Source organism: Polyodon spathula, unplaced genomic scaffold (assembly GCF_017654505.1).
Source record: "Polyodon spathula isolate WHYD16114869_AA unplaced genomic scaffold, ASM1765450v1 scaffolds_1321, whole genome shotgun sequence".
Lineage (NCBI taxonomy): Eukaryota > Metazoa > Chordata > Actinopteri > Acipenseriformes > Polyodontidae > Polyodon > Polyodon spathula.
Window position 1 is genome coordinate 1 of NW_024472804.1, and position 14,322 is coordinate 14,322.

General features: G+C 38.2%; 1 protein-coding gene across 1 annotated transcript; it reads right to left on the reverse strand.

Annotated features, from left to right (window-relative positions):
* Positions 1 to 336: 336 nt before the first annotated feature.
* Positions 337 to 11,913, reverse strand: LOC121309556 (xanthine dehydrogenase/oxidase-like). Its single transcript, XM_041242542.1, has 12 exons — positions 11,880 to 11,913; positions 9,622 to 9,655; positions 8,409 to 8,490; positions 6,228 to 6,323; positions 5,220 to 5,348; positions 4,722 to 4,796; positions 3,733 to 3,785; positions 3,337 to 3,451; positions 2,921 to 2,986; positions 2,279 to 2,467; positions 1,475 to 1,642; positions 337 to 680 (listed from the first exon to the last, which is right to left on the reverse strand). The coding sequence occupies exons 1-12, from the start codon at positions 11,911 to 11,913 to the stop codon at positions 630 to 632; spliced, it is 1,092 nt and encodes a 363-aa protein (XP_041098476.1). The 3' UTR covers positions 337 to 629.
* Positions 11,914 to 14,322: the final 2,409 nt, after the last annotated feature.

Below are 14,322 nucleotides of genomic sequence, written 5' to 3' on the forward strand. Positions count from 1 at the left end.
TTTCTGTCCTATTACCTTAATAAAACAGATTGAGGGACCTGATAACTCAGTCACACAAGCCCCAGGGCAACAGTTATATGCATACAGTTTAACCACTCTGGTGTAACCCCATAACAGCAAAATTATTAGTAATACACAAACACGGAAACAAAAAAACACTGAGGTTTATAACTAAATCAACAGTATATTATGTTGGTCAGGATAAATGCGCCATGCTGGAGTTTACCACAGCTCTGATTACAATGCACACGAGTAACTTGACAGACACATGTTTGGCAATCATTTAAATCAACATAGATAATTGGTTTTTAGTTCCAAAGTAGCCATTTCATTGGCTTTTGGCATAATACAAAATCTTAAAATTACATAACACCTGGTCAATACAATTTCATAGTTTTAATATATAAAATCATATTTAAAGTAATATTAGGTAAATCGGGTAATTTCTGCCATTAAACAAAACAAAAAGCATGTCATTGCTTCAAGCAGTGTCTGCTTAATCTGTGATGTTTTAAATTAGTTTCTTAGTGGAGTTTTATTTATTTTTTATTTTTTAATATGATCACATATCGACATGTTATACTGGCAAGAGCATGTGCATTAATTGTGTTGAGCTTCAAGACTTCTCTTCACGTTTGAACATCCCAAGGAGTATAGGTTCCTGGTTCGGCAGGAGGACACTAGGAAAAAAAGACAATTTATGATGCAAAACACAAGGATACTGCTGAACTAGGAAATACCTCGTCTTTAGGTAAAACTAAAAGAAACTATTTCAAGTACAAATTTATTTTAATGTGTTCTTCTTTGTTATAGCTGGTGTAATTTAAAACATATTATTAGGACTATAGGCATAACTTTGTTTTGAAACTGTTCTCACAAATCTAGTTAGCACAATTATTTTACTCCCGATTTTTTCTCCAATTAAGAATGTCCAAATATTGTTTTCCCCTCACTGCTGCAATTCTCCTCACAGTCATGACAATTGAAGCATCAGGGGACGTCCTCCAATTTCACGACCAAGCCAGTTTCCTCTTTTACCCCAAGGAACTCAAGAGCGGACATTAGTGAGCTACCAGCCTCTGGAGGACAAAGGCCAGTCCTGTTGGTGTACAGCCAGGACGCAAACCTGTGCCCCTGACTGTAAGACTCACCCTGCACACCACACGGCCCTGCTTTTACCAGATTTGCCACTCGGGGACCCTTATTTGACAGCATTATAACTTTAAATCAAACTATAAAAAATGAAGGTCAGTTTTGTCTTGAGTTGAGGACATGGAGAAAGACTTCGAGTCAAACTGTTTGTCATTACAATTATTATGTTGAACATTTTTAAGTGTTTAATAGTTTTGGATAAATAGTAGTGGTGAACATCATTGTTAATAAATACATTTTACACAGTATAGGTACTTACTCACTCCCCATTCCCCATCCCCCCCCCAAATAATCTGCTGTGTCACAAAAGAGAAGCACTAACCAGCTTGGTGAAGTTGTCAGCACAAGCAGTGCGTATTCTCTCTGGAGTAGCAGGACTGTCCAGTTGGAATGGGCCTCTCAGGCCTGATTCGGTCCTAGCAGCATAGATGGCATCTTTAATGGCGAAAAACACAGACGAGGCAAGGAAAAGCGGTGGTTCCCCGACAGCCTGCAATGAAGTTAAACAAGTTTAAACCCACTCAGAGCTGACATGCAGTACTAAAAAAATAAAAACCACAACAGTCTCATAATTTACCATTACATTATATAATTTACAATGTTTCAAGTGGCTGGCTTCAATTCCAGGTAGCAGTGCAGTGAAAGAGCAGGTCACCATGATATGCATTTGGGTAAACACATTGCATTCATTCTCCCAACCAATCACATTATAAGACTATCAAATATTTATACCACGTTCTTGCACAAATGGATGACCAAATTTCAAGATAAAAGCAAAATACAGCTGCAGCAAGTCTTTACAATTAAGCCTTTCTGGGGTATCAGTTAATCTGTCTAAAAGCTTACATGTTGATTTCTATCTATCCCTCTGTGATTAAGCTAATGCAGAGATGCAGGGAAGTAAAGTCTTTCTTGAACTTAGACCATCAAAAGGTAAATGCCTGGTTGGTCCATAGTGCTTGGAGTTTCATTAGTTTCCTCAGTTTGTGAGAAAAAAAGTGTCTTTCTAGGCATTTCTAAGTCCAGAACAATATTACCTATTCTTGCTTCGTATTACTCTAAAGTCTGTTTTTTTCAGAGAAACTGGTTGGAGTTAAGTTTGAGAAAAGCCTTGAAAGTCCCTTACCTTGGAAGAGTAAATGGCTTTGCTGTTGGGTGCCTCTCGGAGGAGCGACACATTGAACTCAGTGGGGATGTCACCGAACCCAGGAATCTTGTACATACCAGGCCCTCTTGTGTACAAATTCCCATCTGGAGAATAGCGCAGCTCCTCCAGGGTGAACAGACCAACTCCTTGCATGAATGCACCTTCAATCTTAGAACACCACAAGAACCCAAATATCAAAGTTCCATTATTGTATTCCTCCAGGTATCTCCCTGCTGAAAATACCAGCAACTACTGGCAAGCTGTTGCTGGGAACTAGAATGTACATTAACTAGTTTCTTACCGGGTATCCAGCTAGTTTACAGTAATGAGGCAATAAAGAGAATGTACTTTTTTTACTTTTTTAAACCAGCCCTTTAGTCGGCTTACAATCTTTCAACCAGCGTGACCAGGTGAAAACCAATCACAAGGATCAACCAGTGTTCGCAATAGCTGGAGTTTGAAACAAAAAATCTATTTCTCTTTTTAGTTGTATTTGTTATAAAGAGAAGGGTATTGCAAAATTGTTTAAAACATGACTTACAAATAAATTCTATATTCAATTATACTTTACAAAACCCAAGCCCTGCAATGTTACAGTAGAATAAAAATTAAATTCCATACCTGCCCAATATCTATGGCTGGATTGAGACTGAGGCCAACATCCATTACTATCCAAGTACAGAGGTTCTGGAGAAAAAAGTAAAAAATACTAAACCTTGTTATCTGTGTCTTCACACACATTGTATTACAAAAAGACTCGGGTACTACAACTAAGCATTGCTTTTCCAACTAAATCTAAAAAACTGACAAAGAATGGTCTTGATTATAGATTAGCATCTTATAAATGTACTTTGCATTGTTGACTGTGTTTTGATAATGTGATGTCTCCCAAAGATATTTATTCAAATTACCATCAGATTAATTCAGCAACTCAGTTGAAAACTGGATCCAAAAACGAGTCTCAATTAACAGCACCCAAAACTTAATTACCAACGTAAATAAAAGTTCTACATTCTTTCAGTCTGTTTAACACTTACCTTATGGTCACCAGTTAAACAGTCAATTTCAGTTTCAGAGCAGGCCACTCCATAACTAAAATAATGGAACGGGTTTCCTTCATTCTTCTCAAAGTCATAATTGATACCAGGGGTCCTCAATAAAAAAGAAAAAAATCCTAAATTAAAACACACCTCCAGAATATGAAATATAACTGCACACTGTTATCAAAACCAGCAAGTATGCTATTAATATCAGATCTACTAGGTCAATTTTACTCTGTGTTTCTGATGGTCGTAATAGAAGAACTTCCCACTGCATTACTGGTAAATTTTAAAATCAAAATACTTTTTTAAATGATGTATGCTTTAAAAAAAAAAATTGTTTTGTGGACGTATAAATAAGGCCTTCATATGGAGTTAAAATAACAAACTTACTTGTAATATCCTGTTGCTGACAAACTCACACTGTCCAAATAGGCAGCTTTCACCTGAAAGTTAAAAAGTCCACAGAATTTTACAAAATAAGAACGAGAAGAGTATTCTAGTAACATACATATCCCCCACCACATAAAATCACGTGTACGGCCAAAACATGCTGGGGTGTAATGTTGAAGCCCACGGCTATTTATGAATGTTAACATTACTTGGGTGATGAATGAGCTAAGGCATCATACACAGTTTTACCACAGCTTATAGTAAATTAACCATGTTATATGCTTTATATGCACACATGTTGTAATGCATTATTGGTTTCCCCATTGCATGTTCAGCACTAAAATACACCACTCTACATTGACTAAAAACTACCCCAAGCCATCCCCATAGTGTGGACAGAATAGCACATCATAAAAACGGCTATGAAGAGTTTCAGGGAAAAAGGGCAAGTGATAACCGAAAATAGCCTTAAATAGTTGACTCAATTAGATGTCAGTACCATTACATCCACTGACCACTTTATGCATTTTGCTGCAATGACTACCTGCAGTTGGCATGGAGTGAGGTTGTAGAGGATTATGGCTCCACATGCATTCAAATTTATTTCACAGATGCTCAACTGGATTGAGATCTGGGGATTGAGCTGGCCAAGGAAGATTAATGAAATTTGTTGTATGCAAAGCAATAAAGGATAAAAACAGGTTAGTTTTTAATCTTTTCTAATGTTTTTTTTCTGTTCATAAAGTCACATGAAGTCATAGGAAAAGCAGCAAACGGTTATTGAGATATAGATACTGAACAATTAAATACGTACCATGTATTTTTATATAGAGAAATCTTTTAGTTGTTTAAAAATTGTTACACCTACTACACCTGCCTTGTTCCAGTCTTCCAGATTTGTTAATCTATTGTCAACTGGAATTTGAAAAAGTATTTGGAAACCCTGTGGGCTCCTGACGTTCATTACAAACTGTGGAAGAAGCACTTACCCAAGCTTCCCAAGATCCCTTGGGGTTCTGGTCCCTGTAAGGCTCAAGACGTTTCAATAAAATTTGACAGGCATTCTGTAAGGAATCGAGAGAGAGACAGACTCAGGTCTGAGTAGGAAGAATATCAGTTGCAGATTGCCTAGACAGTAGAATTAATTAATGTACAATAAACTCAAATATATTATAGCACAGGTGCAGTCACAAAGGCCCTTAAAAGGAGCACTATTATCCATCTTAATACTAATTAGCACCTGCAATGCTATCACTGCCCTCCCCCCTTTCTTCTGTTGAAGATTTTTTGGTTCCTTAGAGCTAAAGAGGAAAAGTTGATGCAGATTCCTGGTACCTAGTCATTTATTTTAGTTACAGCTCACCGCAATAGTTTAGCTGCAGTCAGGTGCATGAGGCCTTCAGATACCAGGATGCAGCAGTTTACCCATAATGGTTTATTTCACATAATGAGTGAAATAACACATCATCACAAAATACATTTCTTACATAGATTGCCATCCCATTGAGATCAGAGCTGACTGAAGCTGCTGTTGGAGATGTGTTGGGGACTGTGTTGGTGCTCGTCTCACTGATGTGTATCTTAGAGATGGGGATCTGTAAGACCTTACTGGCAACCTGCAGGAAAACATTTATATTATTGGTATTTACACCGCACCCAAAAAATGTTACACCTGATCTTTATTTGATATATTAAAAAAAATATACTGTATTATCCAAGACCACTTGCGGGTTATCCAGGTCAAAAACGACATTCTTGCTGAAATTTTTATGGAACTAGACTTGGGTCATATTATGAAGCACAAAAACTTGTTAATATAATACTAGGAAGAAAGATTTATTATTGTGTCCCTTACTTTCAACATAAAGCCCTAAATGTTGTAAAAAAGCACCTTCTCTAGAGCTGCTTTTTTATATTGTGATTCAGAACAGCCCCAGGTTCATTTCTCTATTTATCGCTTTTATAGGACAAAAGATAGTTTGTGATGTTGAGAATACACTGTAAAACATTATTATAACTTTATGTAAAGGTGTATTCTTTGAAAGGTATAGTAACTGTCCAAGAACATCCCAGGTTATCTTATGAATCATTTTTAATTAACTTGTTCCAGTTGGTCTTTAACTAGCAAAAACTGTTTTACGATGAAGAAATTAATTTAAGAGAAATAAATGGTTAGCCTTAGTAAAGGTGCAATTGAAATTTGACGGGCAGACAGAGCTGCATGACAAACAAGTCACTACAGCTGCAGAGATGTTTGAGGCCTTGTGATTTAATAAAAATAATTGGTAGCTAGATAGCTTCTAAGATAACTTGTCAGGACTTCATTGCTAATTATTGTTCTGCTTATGTGGTAAAAAAAAAAAATAATAATAATTTTTGAGTGGGAAGGAATACATTTGAATTATGTTTGTACAGGTTTGGGCAGTAGGATATATAGGGATGCATTTAGAACTACTTGTTCCTGAAATAGACAAATAATAAACTGTTTTCCATACCTGAGCCATCTTGGTATGAAGTCCCTGCCCCATTTCAGTGCCACCATGTGTGAGGAGAACCGAGCCATCAGTGTAAATGTGAATCAGTGCTCCTGCCTGTAACATGGAAAGCTTTCTTCACACGTGTACATTCAAAGATGAACTCCTTTATAAGATACATACATACAGTAGCTCTCAAAAGTATTCACCCCCCCCTTGGACTTTTCCACATTTTATTGTGTTACAACATGGAATCAAAATGGATTTAATTAGGAGTTTTTGCCACTGATCAGCACAAAAAAGTCCATAATGTCAAAGTGAAAAATAAAATCTACAAATTGTTCTAAATTAATTACAAATACAAAACAGAAAATAATTAATTGCATAAGTATTCACCCCCTTGAGTCAATATTTGGTAGAGGCACCTTTGGCAGCAATTACAGCCATGAGTCTATTTGGATAAGTCTCTACCAGCTTTGCACATCTGGACACTACAATTTTTGCCCATTCTTCTTTGCAAAATTGCTCAAGCTGGATGGGGACCTTTGGTGAACAGCAATTTTCAACTCTTTCCACATATTCTCAATTGGATTGAGGTTCGGGCTTTGACTGGGCCACTCCAGGACATTGACCTTTTTGTTTTTAAGCCACTCCAGTGTGGCTTTGGCTGTATGTTTGGGGTCATTGTCCTGCTGGAAGATGAATCTTCTCCCAAGTCCCAGGTCTCTTGCAGACTTCAGCAGGTTTTCCTCCAGGATTTCTCTGTACTTTGCATGCATTTTGCCCTCTATCTTCACGAGCTTTCCAGGCCCTGATGTTGAGAAGCATCCCCATAGCATGATGCTGCCACCACCATGCTTCACAGTAGGCATGGTGTTCTCAGGATGATGTGCGGTGTTAGGCTTGCGCCAAATATAGCGCTTAGCGTTGAGGCAAAAAAGTTATCAGACCACAGAATCTTCTTCCACTTGGTCTCAGAGTCTCCCACGTGCCTTCTGACAAACTCTAGCCGAGATTTGATGTTGAGTTTTCTTTCAACAATGGCTTTCTTTTTGTTACACCCATAAAGGAAAGTTTTGTGAAGCACCTGAGCTATTGTTGCCGTATACACAGTGTCTCCCAGCTCAGCCGTGGAAGACTGTAACTCCTTTAGAGTTGCCATAGGCCTCTTGGTGGCCTCCCTGACTAGTGCCCTTCTCCCCCAGATACTCAGTTTTTGAGGATGGCCTGTTCTAGACAGATTCACAGTTATATTCTCTCCATTTCTTAATAATGGACTTTACTGTGCTCCGGGGGATATTCAATGCCTTGGAAATGTTCTTATATCCTACCCCTGATTGGTGCTTTTGAAGAACCTTATTCCGGATTTGCTTTGAATGTTCCTTGGTCTTCATGATGTAGTTTTTGTTAGGAAATGTACTAACCAACTGTGGGACCTCCCAGAGACAGGTGTATTTAACCTGAAATCATGTGAAACACCTTAATTGGTTGCACCAGAGCTTATTTAGGTGTGTCATAGCAAAGGGGGTGAATACTTATGCAATCAGTTATTTTCTGTTTTATATTTGTAATTAATTTAGAACAATTTGTAGATTTTATTTTTCACTTTGACATTATGGACTTTTTTGTGTTGAACAGTGACAAAAACTCCTAATTAAATCCATTTTGATTCCATGTTGTAACACAATAAAATATGGAAAAGTCCAAGGCGGGTGAATACTTTTGAGAGCCACTGTACCCTTTCTTCCAAGGAAATCTCTAATAGTTTCCGAAGATTTAGTTTTTACATTAAATTAAAGATAAATATATGATGTATTTACAATTTGCAAAAAAAATTTGTTTCCTCAGACAAACTTTACAAGAAACGACAGCAGTGAAAATATAAGACAGTCTTTGGAAAGCACTTTATTAGACAATTAAAGCATAGAAAACAAGGTCAACCCTTTAATAATTGTTGTACAGTATGATGTCAATGTGCTTCTCCCTTGGCCTCCCTCGAGGTGTGTGCTTCTAACCCTTATTACCAGACAAAAATAGGGTAACTGTTTATGTTTTAAAAGTAATTCGAATCAGTTACATGTTTCAAATTAAACAATCAGGTTAAAAAAGCAGCAGTAAAGTGTTAAATCTTCAATTGGAAGTTTTTAATGATGTCAAAAACTGAACTGGAAGATTACAGGTCATATTCAGAAAAACACAAACCTGATTCAAGAAGCTCACTGTAAAACTGATTCCAAACTTTGTTGGGATAATGGCAATTCCCCTCTTCTTCCAACGGTGCTGTCTGCAATCCAACAACACATATTATAATTGATTTATAGTAGAAGCCCTTTTATACAAAATATTCTTGAGAAAAAGTTTGATAAGCTGATGTTTGGATATCAGTGAACCACCCCCAGCAGTTGATACTGGTGGAAAATACTGAGGGACAGTCTTCTAGTTTGGTTAAGGGAGCAATTGGGATAAATGTTTCTACTGTTCCACTAATGTTTAACAGTTTATTGCTTTAGGTACCATGGTGGAGATTGGATACTTTGCCATATGAAACTTCATTTATGTACAGTAACTATTATTAAGAGGAATAGTACAGGCTATTTTTATTTTGATCTGTTTTTATCCCATGATATGTGTTCTTAATTATCATGTATTACTGTTCTGCATTCATGAATATTTTGTTTAATAATGCATATTTTACCTTTGTGAGAAAGCCTATAATGCCACAAATATGAAATAACCACTAGGGCTGTACTATAGGTGAAAACTAGTCATTGTTAAAGATTTGCAACAGAAAATATCTTGTGTATACTATAATTTACTTTTATTTATTTTTATATAATTACATATGGTAGTATGTTTACCTTTAATGGATTACTATTTCATGTTTGCCCTGACTTACTGGGTTTTTACTAATTTAGAAACATTTTTAGTTTTGGACTAACTTTTTCATCTGCCAACTAATCAGATTACAGCATGTTTGAGGCAGGTTTTAAAAGTCAGAAGTAGAAAAAAACAAAACATTTATTTAGGCAGAACAGAGGGCCGTGAATATACATGGGGACACATTGTTTTACAATTTTTTTTTTTTTTTTTTTTTTTTTTTTTTTGTTCCTGGGTAGTAAGTGTTATTTCCTAATTGCTTATGCCTCAAAAGTATAGAAAATGGCTATTATTCCCCACAAACTTTGCTTTTGTGACCAGGACAGGTAATATTTCAAAATATCACTATTTCCAATGAGAAAACTGGGCAAATGTGTGTCTTTTCGTTCACATAAAGTCAGAAAAAAACAACATATGAATCCAAATTAACATGTATTTATACTAAAGTAATACAAAAATGACTACAAAAGATTTAGAAGTGAGTACTTTTTCGAGATTTACAATTATACTGTACGATATACTGTAAAGGAAAACTTGCTTCCTTCTGCTCTGACAATGTTCCCCAACTCTGAGGATTGTTTTTTCCAGCAGGACAATGCTCCATGCCACACAGCCAGGTCAATCAAGGTGTGGATGGAGGACCACCAGATCAAGACCCTGTCATGGCCAGCCCAATCTCCAGACCTGAACCCCATTGAAAACCTCTGGAATGTGATCAAGAGGAAGATGGATGGTCACAAGCCATCAAACAAAGCCAAGCTGCTTGAATTTTTGCGCCAGGAGTGGCATAAAGTCACCCAACATCAATGTGAAAGACTGGTGGAGAGCATGCCAAGATGCATGAAAGCTGTGCTTGAAAATCAGGGTTATTCCACCAAATATTGATTTCTGAACTCTTCCTAAGTTAAAACATTAGTATTGTGTTGTTTAAAAATGAATATGAACTTATTTTCTTTGCATTATTTGAGGTCTGACAACACTGCATCTTTTTTTTGTTATTTTGACCAGTTGTCATTTTCTGCAAATAAATGCTCTAAATGACAATATTTTTTATTTGGAATTTGGGAGAAATGTTGTCAGTAGTTTATAGAATAAAACAAAAATGTTAATTTTACCCAAACACATACCTATAAATAGTAAAACCAGAGAAACTGATAATTTTGCAGTGGTCTCAATAATTTTTTCCCAGAGCTGTGTATTTATATATATATATATATATATATTATATTATATATATATATATATATATATAATATATAGAGATTATCTATATATATCGTATATCCGTATATCGTATACTTATATATATAAGGAGAGAGAGAGAGAGAGAGAGAGAGAGAAGAGAGATAGAGAGAGAGAGGGGAGGGGGTTTAAAAAATCCTCCCTTTTAGGGATTCTGTGAGAAGTAACATTAGTGGGTGAACGGGCTTGCCCGATAACACAATTTAACAAACATTAACAAAAAAGCTGCGACTACGTGGTACCAAGGTAACATTTAACCTCGGCGCAGTCCCATAAGGGATTCCCTCCGTCGGTCAGAGATCCCCACGACTCCCTCTCGGGCGAGACACACCTCTACGGGGACTACACAACTGTGTGTTAGTGTGGTGTGTGTGGTGTGTGGTGTGTGTGTGTGTGTGTGTGTGTGTGTGTGTGTGTGAGTGTGTGAGTGTGAGAACGGAGAGAGAGAGAGGAGAGAGAGAGAGAGAGAGAGAGAGAGAGAGAGAGAGCGAGGCTTCATCTCCTAGCCGCGACATGCGTTCTCATCTACGAGTACACACCAGGCACAAATCGCAAAAGTAAGTTCATTGTGTGTAATTAGCCATCCTGTGTTATGGCGGTTGTTTACCAAGTACAACGCAATTCGAGGTCTCTCATCGATCCACGTCACGGGACATAGTCAGGGACATATTAATATTTAGTTAGAGCTCCAGGAGAGAGCTAGGTGTTTGTTTCTGTTCTGTTTATTTTTGATTTGGTGTTTATTAAAAGTGCGTGTAAGCGCTTTAAAAATCAATTTCTGTGTCCTGGGTCTGCTTTTAAAGGGGCAACGAACAGTGAGAGTTGCAAGGATCTTTCACTATATATTATATATATATATATATAAATATATAGGAAAAGTAAAAAAACAAACAGCTGCCGAGCTGCCAAATCAGTGGAGAAAAATGCACTTAAAAAACGTGATGCACCAAAAAGACCGCTCCGGTAGTTCTAGTGTTAAGACTGCCACAGTCATGGGCACAGTAGCCTTAAAGGTTCATGGTTACATTTCTATTTCAGGGAACCAGACCTATAAAGGTTTTTAGTGATAAAGGTATGGTTGTTTAAACACCATTTGTTCTTGGGTAGTAAGTTTTATTTCCTAATTGCTTATGCCTCAAAAGTATAGTAAATGGCTATTATTCCCCACAAACTTGCTTTTGTGACCAGGACAGTGATATTTCAAAATATCACTATTTCCAATAGGAAAACGGGCAAATGTGTTCCTTTTCGTTCACATAAAGTCAGAAAAAAAGTGATACAAATGAATCCAGCTGAGCATGAATGCAAGGGCTCAATCTCTCTGATTGTTCTTAATGTACGGAAGTGTCCATCGACAAAAGTCCCTAGGAAATGTTACACTAACGCTGTATTACATGTTCCTGCAACGAGACCCCTCTGAATGTAAGTGCAAGACTGAACGTTCGAATCTGTCAACGCTATCATTCAATCTATTCCAGTCAGTCAACACCCCAAGAGGTCAAACAGGTTGTGGGGTCAAAACCACACCACGTCTGAACGTCAACCCACTTGTACCCGTACTGTGAATGCTTGGACGCTGCTCTGGCATTTTACAGGGTGTCAATGACCCTACTTCATAGGCTCAGATGGCTTAAATGCGGCCACTCAGGGGCCAGACCCAGAGTTGTAGACTTGATGGGTCAGGCTACCACCTTGTCCACCTTGTCTGACTTGGCAAGCTCCATGGCTGGCCACTCAGATGCTGCATTAGAGGTGCTGTTAGTAACGGGCCCCGGGCCAGGACCGGACTAAAAGAGGCACATGGCGAGTACCCTCACCACACTTCGTATGTTACCGGTGTGACCAACGGTTCCGTAGATAGGCGGTTGATTCTATCTTTCCCAGCTAAAGCACTAGAGAAAGGGAGGGACTTGGTGAGGTTTACTCAATGTTACGCCCGATCAGTTATGACGAGGGACTGGTCCGAATCTCTCCCTCCCGCGTACGCGTCCCAATAGAGTTCCTTACTGAGTGTGAGACCTACGCTGTCATAAGCCCAGTAGGGTCTTTGGAAGTAAGGTGCTCTGTGAGTTGAAAAAGCTTCAAACATTCACGGTCAACTTACCACACTTGTTATCAAGTAAAGCGACCAGCATGAATGTGGCCAATAACTAATAGCCTGTTATGTCAATGGCTTGTCGTACCCAAAAGGAGCGTAACTGCAATTAAAAGTAAAGACATCACTGTAACTACGGTAAATGGGATTATAAAAAAAAAAAAAAAAAGAATGCTATGATATCATGTACAATTGACTAAAAAGTGGACAGTTAAAGCCGTCTGGTTTTCTGGGTAACTGACCCAAGAAACAAGGCACACCAAATATCATAACTTTGTCTGTTTTTATAAGCACAACACTGCCAGTTATTAACTATTTTAGCCTGCAATGCCCAGCTTGATAAGCATGTTTTTATTTTATTTTTCTACATAAATAAGTAAAATGCATGTTATACTGGGACAAGGTAGAGATTCACAATACAAACGTTCATGTATATCCGTTTTTTTGATGGCATTAGTGTATTACTGTTAATGTGATGGCTGACCTTGACATTATTTATTTTTAAACAGATTAATGTAATGCAAAGTGAGACCATCCAAGACGTGGTTCTCCTGGATCCTCGGTGGCTTTGCACCAGTGTGCTCGGGAAAATCCTCTCCATTGAGAACCCAAAAGCCATACACCATTACAGAGGACGCTACAGAATAGAGGAGGTCCAGAGCCTGGTGTCGGACAGCGATGTGGATGAACTGATCCAGATTTTGGATGCTATGGATATCTGTGCCAGGGATTTAAGTAATCCAACAATGATTGATATTCCTGCTCTGATCAAAACAAACGGCCTGAACAGATCCTGGACGGGGGATGATGATGATGAAGATGAAGTTTTGGTCTATGGAGGAGTTCGTATTGTCCCTGTGGAGCATCTTACCCCTTTTCCATGTGGCATCTTTCATAAACTGCAAGTGAATCTGTGCCGGTGGAGCCACCAGAAGCCAGATGGAGATGATATTCGATTATGGACAAATGGAATAAAGCTATCACATGGAGGGGCAGACGTCATGATCTTGCTGGTCAACCATGGACAAGGTATTGAGGTCCAGGTGAGAGGACTGGACACAGAAAAGATTAAGTGTTACATGCTTTTGGATTTAATATGCAGCATTATTGATAACCTGATAGCAACAACTTTGCCAGGTCTTCTTACTGTGAAATATTACCTCAGCCCCCAGCAGCTAAGGGAACATCATGAGCCAATAATGATTTATCAACCTAGAGACTTTTTCAGGGCTCAGACACAAAAAGAAGCATCCCTTGTAAACACAATGGGGGGTTACAAAGAGAGCTTTAATAGCATTCTGACTTTTGGGTGCACGGATGTTTACTATCAAGGAAATCTCGGCATGGATATACACATATCAGAGCTGTGTCTTTTGACTAGGAGAAAACTTAGTCGCCTTTTGGACCCACCAGATGCAATGGGCAAAGATTGGTGCCTCTTGGCCATGAACTTGGGTCTTACTGATCTTGTTGCTAAATACAGCACGAACAATGGAATACTGAAAGAGGTTGCATTCCATCCCAGCCCAACGTCTGCTCTTATACAGGAGTGGAGTGGCAGTCCTGGAAGCACCATCGGGATTCTCATTACAAAGCTGAGAGAACTGGGCCGCAGAGATGCAGCCGACTTCCTCATGAAATCATCCGCTGTTTTCAAAGTTATCCTGGAAGCTAATGGCCAAGAAGCTTACGCGTCAAGCTGCAACGGAGGAACGTCCTATAATTCCATTAGCTCAGTCATATCTCGATAAAATGAATGAAGTACATTGAAATGAATGTGCAATCTCAATAGACTTCTAACGTTAACCTGATTTTAGTTGTTGTAGATAGGGTTGGATTCCTTAACGCAAATATATAACACTGCCATTTTGATACTGTCTTTCTATTTGATAGGCTTTCCTT

What these genes read in the sequence shown, in the direction of transcription:
- LOC121309556 (XM_041242542.1), bottom strand. Translation starts at nt 11,913, where the DNA reads ATGCCAGAGCAGCGTCCAAGCATTCACAGTACGG. An exon ending in TTCATACCAAGATGGCTCAG is followed by an intron (nt 5,349 to 6,227) that starts GTATGGAAAACA and finishes GTTTTCCTGCAG; the next exon opens with GTTGCCAGTAAGGTCTTACA. An exon ending in GTTTAACTGGTGACCATAAG is followed by an intron (nt 2,987 to 3,336) that starts GTAAGTGTTAAA and finishes TTTTTTCTCCAG; the next exon opens with AACCTCTGTACTTGGATAGT.